The 14,156-nt window shown below is 35.9% G+C and overlaps 1 protein-coding gene across 2 annotated transcripts in view; it reads right to left on the minus strand.

The window, feature by feature from the left end:
• Nucleotides 1–6,119: 6,119 nt before the first annotated feature.
• LOC121381955 (lipase maturation factor 2-like) overlaps nucleotides 6,120–14,156 on the minus strand; it is a 56,259-nt gene continuing 48,222 nt past the window's right edge. For both annotated transcript variants that reach the window (XM_041511389.1, XM_041511388.1), the window contains exon 16: nucleotides 6,120–12,663. In XM_041511389.1, coding sequence (XP_041367323.1) covers nucleotides 12,517–12,663 — 147 coding nt within the window. In that variant the 3' untranslated portion in view covers nucleotides 6,120–12,516. The remainder of the gene's footprint in view (nucleotides 12,664–14,156) is intronic.

Consider the following 14,156-nt stretch of genomic DNA (forward strand, 5'->3'; position numbering starts at 1 on the left):
CCGCGGGCGCTTTCTCTCGTGAACATGCCAGTGTCTACAGACCCTGAGTTCCTATCCTACTTGACTTCATCGACCTCCACGTCACTTGACCTTCACCTTGCTCAGACTGCCAATACGATTTCCCAGTCAAGAGGATATGAATGGAGGCTAGAAACACTCGAGTACATAATTATTAGACTGAATTTAATATTGGTTCATTGTCAAGAAGGAGTTATTTTCGTTATTTTCTAATATGTTTGCCCCATGCTGATTTAAATTAGACATTGATCTGGCAATGCCTTTGACAGATTTGTACGTCAACAAACAAAGCAAAATAATAATAATAATAATAATAATAATAATAATAATCCGATCAATGTGTTTGAGATTCTCAAATGAAATCTCTCCACAAAAAGCTCATGTACTCTAGATGGAATATTTCTGTCTCTATTTATAGTTATATTTTATATCTTTATTATTTTATTATTATTTGAATATTTTTAATTAATAATTTTTAATGAAATTTAGCTTTCTAGAGACAGAAATATTCGATCTGCTAGCTATATGTCAGGCCCCTGGAAATAATTTGAGAAAGGGGAGGGGAGAATAATGATTAATACAAGAAAACACTAACAAACAGATGACCACAAGTACCTTAGAGGACTGGAGGTATTTCCTATTCAGTTGTTTAATCGAAGATACTCTTTAGAACATGCCTTGACACTGGAGATTTAGCTTTTACATCAATTTACTGCCGTGGGTAAACATGGGCCACTGTCGCCAATTTCACCCGTTACGTCACATGTGACTAGACGGTGACTGGGAAAATAGCGCGAGTAAATCTTACTTGGAATATTTTTTCAGAACAGATATATACATGTATATATATTGGGAATTTTTGACATAGAAATTAGGAATTTTCATTGCAACCTTTTTTTAAGAAGGGGCCTATGTTCGGACCGACAGAATGCGTGAACTAATCCCTGATAGATGAACCATGTAATGAATAATTAAAATACGATTCACGTCTCCCACCTCCCAACTCCCACCCCCCACCCCCGCCGTGATATATTTGATAATGCTGACAGTCGTCATAAGAAAACAACTGTTTCGTTTAACGACACCACCAGACCACTTTGATTTATAGTTAATCATCGGTTGTTGGATGTCAAACATTTGTTAATTCCGACTCGTAGTCTTCAGAGGAAACCTGATACAGTTTCCTATTCTCAGCAAGGGATGCATTTCCCCACAGACTGGACAGCATATACCACAGTCTTTGATATATCAGTCGTGAAGCTCTGATTAGGAGAGGATTCGCTCTTTCGCTCCAAAGAACTCAAACTAGTACTCTGCAGACTAGGGCCTAATTCACAAAGGTCTCTTAGTCTCTGCTAGACAACAAAGCATCCTCTTTGCAAGTCTTTTAGCATTGCACTGCGAGATCGCAAAGTTGCGAGAGTTTAGTGAATTAGGCCCCGATTTCACAGTCATGATTATAAAAATGTTAAAACTTATGATGGTTCCAGAAATCACTCTTTTTTCGTGGGGGGGGGGGGGGGGGGGTAAAACACACCAACAAGAAAAGACCCTCATGAATCCCGACATGCAACAGTGCACGTATGCAGGAATCCCTGGATCTGCCAATATGGCGCAATTTCCGTCGTTTCCGCAGTTCGGGTCTCGTCGCAGATTGAGTGGTTGGTGTTTTCTTCCATTTTATACTACTGGTCACATCTGTCAAGGCAGTGTTTTAAAATAATTTGTTTTTGTAACTTAATTAAATCAATTTATCAGTCGATCAAATTTATCAGTATTTAAAAAAACCCCACAACTTTATACTAATATACTAATATACTTTCTGTTACTGTTATTATTTTTCATTGAAAAAAAAGAGAAAAGAAAGACAACAGAATAACTTGTAATCTCTAGAGGAAAAAAACACCCACGTAAATGGGGGTTTTATCAGACGAGTTACAGAAAACAATATATTTTAAAGATTAGCCTTACGTTTCCAAAGTGCATGACAAGTCTGAATGAAATGACAGACGAGAAAAACGCATGTAAATACGATGTGGCTAATAAAGTACAAATATAGAAACTAATCACGTTTCAGGAGATTGCATCACCCACCCCCCACCCCTCCCAGTCGCTTAAAACTACCGTTTACTGTTGACATTTGTTAGGAATGCCATAATTGTAGGCATTTATGTAATAAATAAAAATACTATCCTTCTTTCAGTTTAATATCATTTACGGTAGCACGGATAGTGATTAAAAGACGACAAATTGTTTTGTGCCAATGAAAAGTTAGTGTGTTTTGTTTAACGACATCACTAGAGCACATTGATGTATTAATCATCGGCTACTTACAGAGTAAACCCGCTATATTTTTCCATTAATAGCATGGGATATTTTATATGCACCATACCAGAGATAGGATAGCATATATCACGGCTTTGATATGTCAGTCGTGGTGCACTGGATGGAACTAGAAATAGCCCAATGCACCCACCGAAGGGGATCGATCCTAGACCGACCGCGCATCAGACGAGTGCTTTACCACTGGGCTACGTCCTGCCCTTGTTGCCGAAACGTCAGAACAGGAGTAACAAGATTACATATTTTATGGCGGCAACGATGGGCTAGAAATCATGCAGAGATGACGACAAATATTCAGCCTACAAAACAGTTATAATAATCAGAATTAGTATCTCTGAACAAAACAGTAAAGTAAAGTTTGTTTTATTTAACGACGCCACTAGAGCACATTGATTTTTTATCTTATCATCGGCTACTGGACGTCAAACATATGGCTACTCTTTTATGACAGGCAGCAAGGGATCTTTTATTTGCGCTTCCCACAGGCAGGATAGCACAAATCATGGCCATTGTTGAACCAGTTATGGATCATTGGTCGGTGCAAGTGGTTTACACCTACCCATTGAGCCTTGCGGAGCACTCACTCAGGGTTTGGAGTCGGTATCTGGATTAAAAATTCCATGCCTCGACTGGGATCCGAACCCAGTACCTACCAGCCTGTTGACCGATGGCCTAACCACGACGCCACCAAAACAGAGTCAAATCGATGTTTTGACAAGGTCGTGACTGCTACCTGCTGCTGTGAATTCTTAAATCATCATTTCAATTACTGCCCCGTCCACCCCATTACCATCCCTACGGGGTCGTAGTGGGACACCTCTCTGACCAGATAAAATACGAAAAAGTATATTTTCATTTAGAAGAACTTTTAATTTAGAATTTCCTCTTTGTGTGTGTATGTGTGTGTGTGTGTGTGTGTGTGTGTGTTTGCTTGTGTGTATGTGTGTGTGTCTCTCTCTCTCTCTCTCTCTCTCTCTCTCTCTCTCTCTCTCTCTCTCTCTCTCTCTCTCTCTCTCTGTGCGTGTGTGCGTGTGCGTATGCCTGAAGAAGACTTTGTATTCCAGTGCTCCTCGCCTTCCTGTGTTTACTGTACACCCAGTTATTTAACACTGGGTATGGCCCTGCCTTTGTATGGCAGCAACGCTATCTCGATGCACTGTTTCGATATTTAACTGTAATCCGATCTCATTGTCTAGACTAAATATTGACACGGACTAAATTATGTGCTGGAATTATAGCATAAGAGTACGAGATATGGGTGCGTGTCAAGTACTAGAGTAAGTCTTTAAATTCGTGCAAAAGCTATAGAGATTTACAGTAAAATGAGCTGGCCTGAAATCTATTCACCGTGTCCCCCCCCCCCCCCCCCCCCCCCCCCCCCATCTACCCACAATACTTGTATTCCATGTAAAAATGCGTAGTGATTCCTTGGCAACCCTATATAACTGTTTGCAGTAATGCTAATATGAATAAATGTTGTCTGCCACGGAACCGCCCACTGGCGAAGTCAGAGGCCGAATCCGAGGTAGGCGTGCCTGAACCTTTTTGGATAGGGGCACGTAAATAGAGTTTCCATTCCATTCCATAAATGTTGTTATCCAGATTAGAGTATTTTCGTTTAATTCGGGCAAAACGTAGCTCACCACCAACCCACCCCTACAAAAATGGGAGTCCTTAAACCTATGCTGGGGTGTCGGACATATATATGATTTATATCTCATCTCGTGAAGTTTGCAATCATATCTCACGAGTCGCGCTTATGTGAAGATCGTGATATGATTGCAAACTTCCCGAGATGAGATATAAATCATATTTGACAAAAAACATGAAATTTTCTATTTATTATTTACCTTTTGGCAATTTACCTTTATTTTTAAAATGCCAGTAGCAAAATAGTTCCGGCTTTCTTACAGTGAAGATAACACTTTCTACAGTGATGATAACACATTTTAGAGTGAAACAGTGAAATTTTCAGTTTAAAATGTGTTATCGTCACTGAGTGACTGATAACACTTTTATTTCACCGATATTTTTTATATTTCACTAAATGTTATATAATAAAGTTAGTTAGACCTTGTATCTTAGAAAATAATGTTTCTGGCACTTTGTTGCTTTTGTTATTGATTTGCAACAAAGACCATTACAGAGTCATCGGACGATTTTCTTTATTTGTTTGAAACCATTATATTAAAAGCAACACTAAAGTCTAGCCCATACTAATAGGACGAATTAAATCTCGAATGGCTGTTAGGCAAATTCGAACTGATAGCCGGTAATGGGAGCGTCAACAAAGTGAGACATTATGTATGTACGTACGGATGTCATCAAACTGCATCACGAGCACCACGCCTTTCAGTTAACGTCCGTGATAGAAGACATTAAACATCTACGCGATGTCGGACCGGAAGCGCCAAGACCTTCAGGACGAAAGGACTACGGCAACAAGAAAAGGCAACTCTTTGTTGCGCATCCTGTAAATACTTTTGAAAACAACAACAACAGCGTGTAAAATACCGGCCTCGGTAGTTCGAGTTACCTCTAGCCCTCCCCTTATTTTAGGGTAGGGAGGACAATGTGTAATACTTCGGCAATCGTCGACGACCAAATGGTAGTCAGCTACTTTCTAAAATGCTGATATTTTTCTTAAAGCTGATGCCACAGAGCTTTACTTTGATTATTTTCGAGTCCAGTCATGATATTAAACTTATATGTTGTTAACCAGTACCAACGCTGCACGAAGAAACCCGACGCCCCTATGCGAAACGAACTTGTGCTGTAGCCTACTTTCTTGTGGTGACGTAGAGCAAAGTGTGTACCCACGGTCTCGTTAGTACATAGAGTGGTTAAGCCACTGGTCTTAAGGCTGGTAGTTACTGTGTTCGCATCCCGGTATTGATTCCCACAACATCTCCCTCATTAACCAACACCGAAACACATTCAAAAGTTTGCACATTCATCACACAGTTGCCCCGTACACGTGCGTGGGGTGTCATTCTCGATTTTGACCATTTCCAGGAAGGTCCATTAATCACTGTGGAACATTATTTCTATCAATCTTTTCATTCTGTTGATCATACAGTTGTTATTGTTTTGTTTTTAGTCATTTTTATTGTTTGAATTTGCTATTTACTGATAAAAAAAACCCCGTCAACTTTCAAATTTCACTTCTGACCGCAATCGTCCTTCAAGATCTTTGGTGGTCATAAAACCTACTGTAATACTTAACTACCGGTTGTAATGTTTGCCCAATTAATTCACCATTATCATATAACCATTCCCCACAGCTAATATACCTTACAATTTTGGCAATTGTAAATTCTTATTAGAGTTTCCCTATTTTTTTTAAGAGTATAATTTTAATGATTACAAATGCTTGGTTACTCAATTGTAAGTTTGATTATGACCGGTATATGTATATTATTGTGTACATTTATGAAAATGATTAATGATGTGTCATAAATTTAATTATTTGAATGTTTGATTGTATTATAGGTATAAGCAGTATAACTTCTGCCTAAATGTTTGTAAACCACCTCCAATGCAACACCAATGGTGTTCTGAACGAAAACAGTTCTGTTCCGTTACATCGGTCAGAAACGTGGAACTGTAGCAGCAAACTCAGAACACCGGCTTTAAGGATAACGACTGTATTATCTGTAGTTAAGATTGTGAGAAACAAGTTAGGTTGTGGACTGAAACGAGAAACACACGCACAACAACAACAAAATACCCAACTAAAATTCAAAAAACCAAACATCATCTGTAAACAAAGCTTTATTGACTGAAATGGATATTATTCTAAGGCGATAAACATTAAAAAACAAACCAAGTGTACTCAAACATGTATCGATTATTAAAACGTTCCTGCATTTACGTGACATTCATTGTTGTCCTTTTGTTTTCTTTTATGAAATGCAGTCTAGTGAGTGAAATGATGTAAAGTGCTTGTTTAAAATGTCAAAGTGCCATCAATTTTCAATATTTTTTTTTTTAAGACAGAAAAACCAACAACTAAGGTATGCGGCCCAGGCCAATATTTTATTAGTAATTGTTACTAGCATGCAAAATCTCAGTAACTTAGTTTCTGAGAAGCCGTATTACTGGCAACGCATGCAGACAACCAGTTTCCTGTGAATGGACTTAACCACAGTCATTTATCTCACAAACTTTGAAGAAGAAAAAAAGTGGTTAAAAAAGAAGAAAAGATTCCATTATTTTCTGAAATCCAAACCTTTGTAAAATGAATGCAATAAACAATACAGCATTTTTCACACAGCAAAATATTATTTGATGTCAGCTACGTTTCTTCAGATAACAGATTTTAATTTTTAACAAACTGGGTTCTAAAAGTTCACTTGTTTTAAACATAAACATATACAATTTATAAACAAGTACAAATGCCTTCTGTATCTATATAACTTCAAAATTCTTATAATACTCAAAGACAAGAAGAGATATAGGTGCACGGAATAAATTTTAAATGGATACATCTAGATCAAATATACTTCACAGATTACTAGTATACAAAATATGGATAAATATCCACATTACAAGAAATCCTGTAACGGATTAATGTGCAAGTAATTGACAAGTTTTAAATCTAGATCTGCAGAGTGGCACTAAAGCTCATATTATGCTGTAATGAATGTTTGATATGTGTACGTAAATTAAATAGTCAATATATATATATATATATAAATGTAAAAGAAAAATGTGCAAAATTTAACACTGCACACAGCTCACATTTCAATAATATTTTTGAGTATGGTGTTAACTGGGACTATTCCATTTGAAAGTAGAGCTGGGCGGTATTGAAATTTGAGGCTCGGTATCGATATCAGTATTTTTTGGGTGATTTACCTCGGTATCTATACAGTATTTGGTATCGACATAATACAGATATCGAGCGCTATTTTCGGTATACTCGGCTTTAAATGCATGCTTGAGATAAGGCGTACCCCCTAATTTTATCTAAATACAATTAAATTCCATATACAAGGCTCTCGTCTGATTTATACCAACCCATTTTGCATTCGTCAGATATCTTATTAGTGCTTCAATAAATGCCGGAAAATATTTTTGAATACCAAAATTTCTGCATTTTGAAATTTGCTCAGTACAGTAAATTGGTACTGACATAATACCGATATCGAATGGTATATACGGTATACCGCCCAGCTCTATTTGGAAGCACTGTGATAAAAACTCAGACTGCTTTGCGATTACTCCAACAGAGAACATCACAATTGTCATATCCATGTCTCACCATATTTAATAGACATATTATCCACAATGATGTAGACAGACAAACAGACGGACAGAGAAATTCTTTATTTAGGTCTCACCTTGTGTACACATTAAAATAGAAAGAATTCAACAGTAATAATACAGTAGTAAAAGTACACAGGCCACTCCTATCGAGTTATGAGACACTAAAAACTATGTAAGAGTTACCTCCACCTCCACTGTCTTGTGGTCAGCTAATCATCACCGAACCAGTTAATGGATGCTTTGTTAGTGTTATGCAACAACATGGTAGCATTCCACTCCACAATTTGTCCACCAATCTTATCTCAGTATGAAGATGTTGTCACATTTGGATTTTTGTATACTTGTAATAAGACTTGAATCATTATGTAAACTCGAAAATTATAATCATTAATTACTTTTGTAGGTACTACAAGCCATGATGACATCATAGCGATTACATCATGTTGTATTCTCTACTATAAATTGCAAGTTCTTGGTGAATCAAATCACATTAAAATACAATCTATCAAGAGTTCTGTCCCTTAGCAGCATGTAATCAATAAGTGTTTAATTACACAACATAAGTAAATTTTGTACATTTATATTTTGTTTATTTCAATGGAAATATGTATGAGCTTAAAATTTCCCACAAAATATGTTTCAACTGATGAAATTTGTGTGACATCACAGAATCTTATGAGGATACGATTAGAGTTGCTACTACAAGTCATCGTAATATGAGAACATCCATTTACTGGCATGGTACCTGAATGGTGTCAGTGTTTATAATAATGATACGACAAACAGCAGACTAAGGTAACAACCTGAGACTTAACTAACACACTGATACATTATACCCAAAATAGTCTTAACATCTAATGAATTCGAACCTTTTTTTCTGGGTATAATTTAAAAATATACTTAACATATGAAATACATACAATTAGTTTATCAACTAGTTCATAAAACAAATCTGAAACAAGTTTCGTACATTTTGTATAACACTGACTAATAATGTACTTACTATTAGAACACAGCTGTGTCAAAAAAAGAAAAAAGAAATACCATTTTAAAAAAACCTAAAGTATAAATTGCCATGTGTGAAAGCTTTGCAAATATTACATATATGGTTATTATTTATTGCACAGTAGGTTATGAACTAACTGGCTAACAGAAGTGAATGACGCCTCTTGATATCACACTAGTTATAAAAACAGGTAAAATAATTACATGCGACAAAACAATTACATAAAAAGATCTTCAATATTTAACAGTTTTCCTTTCTCCTGCACCTGTTATAGTAATTTTTACAAAATAACAACAAGGCACTCATGAACTGTTTTATTCTTTAAACGGAAGCATTTTTTGACCTTGCTAATTTAACATTTACTTTATGCTGACCAATAAATAAGCAAGCGAGAGAAATTTCACATGCCAGTAGGCAATAAAAATGAGTTAATCATAGATACTGTATACAGAGTGGAAGACATTTATTTTTTTAGGTATCCTCAAAAATCTGGGCCCTGTTCCACGAAGCGATCTTAGCCCTAAGATCACCGTAACTGCACTGATAACATGTGCATTTAAGGTGATCTTAGTGCTAAGATCGCTTCGTGGAACGTGGCTCAGATGTACACAATTCAAAATAAATTGTACAAAATGAAAAGGACAGGTGTTCACACCATGGGTTTCCAAGATGAGTCTTGAGGTGAAGCTTAACAGAACTGATTCAAATAAATTAAGCTACAAATTTTTACAGATAATTTTTATTCCTGTCTTCTTTTTTAACAACACTTGGACCTGGGCTCACATTTAACATAGTGTCCACTTGCAGACTACACCAGCTAATGAGTTACAGAGTCTACTAGTTATAGTATACTAGTTATAGAGTCTACTAGTTACAGTCTAGTAGTTAGTCTACTAGTTATAGTGTCTACTAGTTATAGTCTACTAGTTACAGAGTCTACTAGTTATAGAGTCTACTATGTTTGAGTCTGGACAGTAAGCAGTCTTTACCATTAGCAAAATGAAGTCAACCTGAAGATCACTCTCCTAAAATGATGCTGGGGAGCAATCACATGAAGTGTTGAATAAAATGTATTAAATTCTGTATTACAAGGTGATTATTATGCCACTCTCTTAAACGTTTCCAGGGGAGTGAGAACACTGGTAAGAAAGAATTGTCATCAAATGCAGTCCTGGCTACAGATTATGGAAGCTATCTTAGCACTACGATATCGTAAAACTGTCGTAAGCTATGATGTCACAACATCGCTTGCCATACCCTACAACGGGTTTACGATATCATAGCGCTAAGATAGCTTTTAAAATCTGGGCCCAGACCTGAGGCCTAATTCACTAAACTCTCGCAACTTTGCGATCTCCCAGTGCAATGCTAAAAGACTTACAAACAGGATGCTTTGTTGTCTAACAGAGCCTAAGAGACCTTTGTGAATTATTAGGCCCCTGGGCCCGGTTCCATGAAGTGATCTTAGCACCACTATCGCTGTAAATACCTATCGCCTCCTTAACTTTGTTCTACGATCGCCAGCCCGTTCCACGATGCTGCGTTGCTTACTACCATCATAAATTATTGTGAAAATTTACAATAGGTACGAGGCAGTTGTAAGCCACTAACGTAGCTGTCAAATGGCAGTTAAATGATGATTTGGTCATTTTCTAAGAAGGATACTAACTTTTTGTATAAAAATGGATATAATATATACCAAATACCTTTTATAAAACTTGGCATTCGATGAAAAACATTCTAGGCCATATGACTGTCACACGAAAATACAGGAGATAACTCTCATTCATCAATTATCACTTAAAAAATAAACTGACAAAGTTACTTCATGGATGTCCGATACCAATGAATACATCCAAGATGTTCCGAAAAGTCGGTAACCAATTCATTATTTAACTAATTCGTACTTCTTCGTAAAGAATATTTTAATCATTAAAGGGACACTTACGACTACCGTAAGGGTGCTTTGTGGAACAGCTGTAAAGTTTACGGTGCCAGCTGTAAAACTCACTGTAAGTCACTTCAATTAACCTTAGCTACAATTCTTTCGTGGAACGGGGCCCAGATCACTGGCAGACCAATATGTTTGGTGTTGGCAAACATGTAAGAGGCAGGAACAGGTTAGAGGAACCATTAGCCGTACCCTACATAGCAAACAACACTCTTTTATACTACAGATCATATCAACTGGGATTTAAAAAAAAACCACAAAACACCCACCAATAAATAACTATTTTTAGCTACACATGTATGTCTTTATTAAACAACATATTCATTCGACACAGTATTTATATTTTGATAAATGCCTATGGCTGAAATATAAAGCAATTTATTGGTAACATCCCTTTAATCTGTTGACAGTATTCATGTCATTTGTGGGAGGGGCTCCTCTGCTTTTACATTTGTGGTGGGGCGAGTCGAGGTAAAGGCATTGACAACATTTTGTCATAGACCCTTCTAATCCTACATTACTAATGCATGGAAACTGAGCATGCTGGTTAGATCAAAAACAAGTCGAAAGATTCATATATATATATATATATATATATATATATATATATAGACAATGTATATATTAAATACATTCTTGTTATTGTTAGCGTCCACATTAAACCAGTTCATGTTACTGAGGACTGAGAAATGCTGTTTAACCATGGCTGTCCAACAAAGCACTATTTCACAAACAGAGCACGTACTAACATTGTGATATGTTTAATATGTGGCAAGGACTATTAGCTTTGTAAAATGAGATCTGGTTTTAAAAGACGGCGAACAGAGAAGACCATAGTATACATACTTAAGAACAGCAAAATATTACCAAAAGTACAGACAGAAGTACAGTAAAGTACAGAGAAGTACAGATATACATACAGAGAAGTATACAGAAGTATAAACATAAACCAGTATGAACACAAGTACAAACAGAGATAAAAAGATGTACAGAGAAATACTGAGAAATGCACAGACGTACAAAGAGAAAAGTGCAAATAAAAAACCAGAGACGTACAACAGAAAATTACGCTGTAAAACCGGAGAAGTACAACAAGGACCAAACAGAGAAGCACCAACAGTACAGAGAAGTACAGACGGAGAACTACACAGAAAAACAAAGAAAGACAAAGAAAAGTATGGAATATTACAGAGAAACCTAACAGAAAAGTATAAGAAAAGTTTTAACAATGACTAGACCTAAAATATACAACAGAAGCACCCTGGAATTCCATGTTCTGTCTCAAACGTTTTCCGACAGCAGCTACATCACCTGGTAATTCACCAACGCAAATAGATATAAAACAGAATTGACATGACGATGAGTATTAATCAGCATTAAATTGAAAAAAAAACCCCAAAAAACAACCTATTTTGTCAAAACAGACTCGATGTAAGAGAATCTTCCGTTAATAAGCTATACTTAAGAAATAGGATCTTAGAAAAATCACTTATACTTATGAAATAGGATCTTAGAAAAATCATTTTTGAATGTTACTGCAAGAATTAAGACAAATGACCACGCAAATTACAGAAGCATTAGTGGAAATTTTCACTCTCAGTGCTTAGTTGAAAACATAAAACACAACCCTGCAATGCTTGTATTATTGTAAGAAAACCTCTTTCTAACACTAAACAAGTCTACTACATCACTACCATACACATGATTAATATTAAGACATGCATGTATTATAAACACATGTCAGAGCTCTACAACAAGGAATAACGATAACACGATCCTTGAGATATGATTCACACTTTTGAACACAAAACAGTAAAAACAACACGGCTAGTTAAATGAAATTGGTTGTCAATCAATTTTAAAATGTTCAGCACCTATGTTTCATTCAGTATCTGTTCTCCCACTCCTCCCCCAAAGACCGTATGTTTTAAAACAGATAGTGATTCAACATGTTAACTGCCATCCCGGAGGCGAAAACCGACATGACAAACTTGAAGCCCTCTGGCTGTCCGATTTGATGTCGTAACCACTGAATGGCTGATCCCAACATGGAACTGGGCATCTTCTTGGATTTCTGAAACATTCAAACAAGACTGGATTCAATTTTTGTTTTTCCATCAACGGTAATATTTGTAATTTGATAACACACTGTACAAGCATATGCATGGTTTTTAACATAGTGCATAAGGAAATGCTACTATTGATAACCATAGTATCAATTTTTATGAATCCATTTTCCACTTTTCATGCCAACAGATAAATCAGCATGTGGCCAAAAGGTGTGCACATGGAAAATGGCCCTTAATGTAAAGCTGTACATACAGTCAAAGATAAGCAAAATAACCCATAATGATTATAGTATGGAGTATGCAAAGTACCAGTGCATAATACTTAATGTTTTGCATATCAATTACGCAACTTTATGTAGCAAACTGCAATATTTAAAAATAAAAAATTGCAAACTTGGGATCACAGAATTCTATTCATATACATGTATTCCAAAAATTTAAATTGAAAAAAAACAAACTATCTCAAGGCAAAATCTGTTGTTTAAAATACATTTTTAATGTCTTTGTAGTACTGGACCCCATTTTATGAAGCAATCTTAGCCCTAATATCACCTTAAGTGCATTTTTTAAGATGATCTTAGCACTAAGATCGCTTCATAAAACAGGGCCCAGAACCATGGTATAAGTGTGCAAGGATTAGGGGCACAACAATTAATTTCAGTTCACAATATTTGCAGTTTTAGGTTATTATTATTTTTTAAAATGGTACATGTATTAGCATTGTCATAGCTAACACTCTACAGAAAATCCTGATTGTGCAGTAAAACATTTCGGCCAATCACAGTGCTCGATTCCACTGCATGTGAAGCTATCATTGCATGGTAAAATGGTAAAAATTATATATATTTTTTTTTAGTAAAGACTTAGTTTCATCCTTTAGTTTTTCTTTTTATGATACATTTATTTATAATTATTTTAAAAGTGACCATTAAAAACATCTTTGTTGCTCTTAAAGTTGTTTATTAAAATGTATACATAGAGGTTTGGCGAGCATAATACATTATTTTTTATTCCTAATATATGATATTGACGATACCGAAATACACGAGGGTAATAATCTCTTTATCATATAAGCTCAAGCTTAATACAACATGTTTTTGTAAACTGTACACGCAACTTTAATTCCAGTCCGCCATTACTAGATATTCAAATGACGTAAGAATATGTGGCGCAGTGTATTTTTGAATGGAAATGACGTCAAATTCGAATGACATCATTTTGGATGTCCTTACATCAAAATAAAGTTATGCCTAACATTTTTAGTTTTCTGAACGCTGGACAGCTTTCAGTGTCAAATTGCCATTGAAATGTTTTTATTTGATGACTATGAATGCATACGTCAATCTTGGAGTGTCACCCAAGTACGTTTGCTTTAAATGTCAATAAACCTAGTGCCGAGACCTCGACTAATTTACATCTAATTTGCAAAGTTATCAAATTCTCAAAGTATGTGATCTGAAAAATATCACATACTTTGATTGCACTGAAAATGTAAGAT

Source organism: Gigantopelta aegis, chromosome 9, assembly GCF_016097555.1.
Source record: "Gigantopelta aegis isolate Gae_Host chromosome 9, Gae_host_genome, whole genome shotgun sequence".
NCBI classification, from domain to species: domain Eukaryota; kingdom Metazoa; phylum Mollusca; class Gastropoda; order Neomphalida; family Peltospiridae; genus Gigantopelta; species Gigantopelta aegis.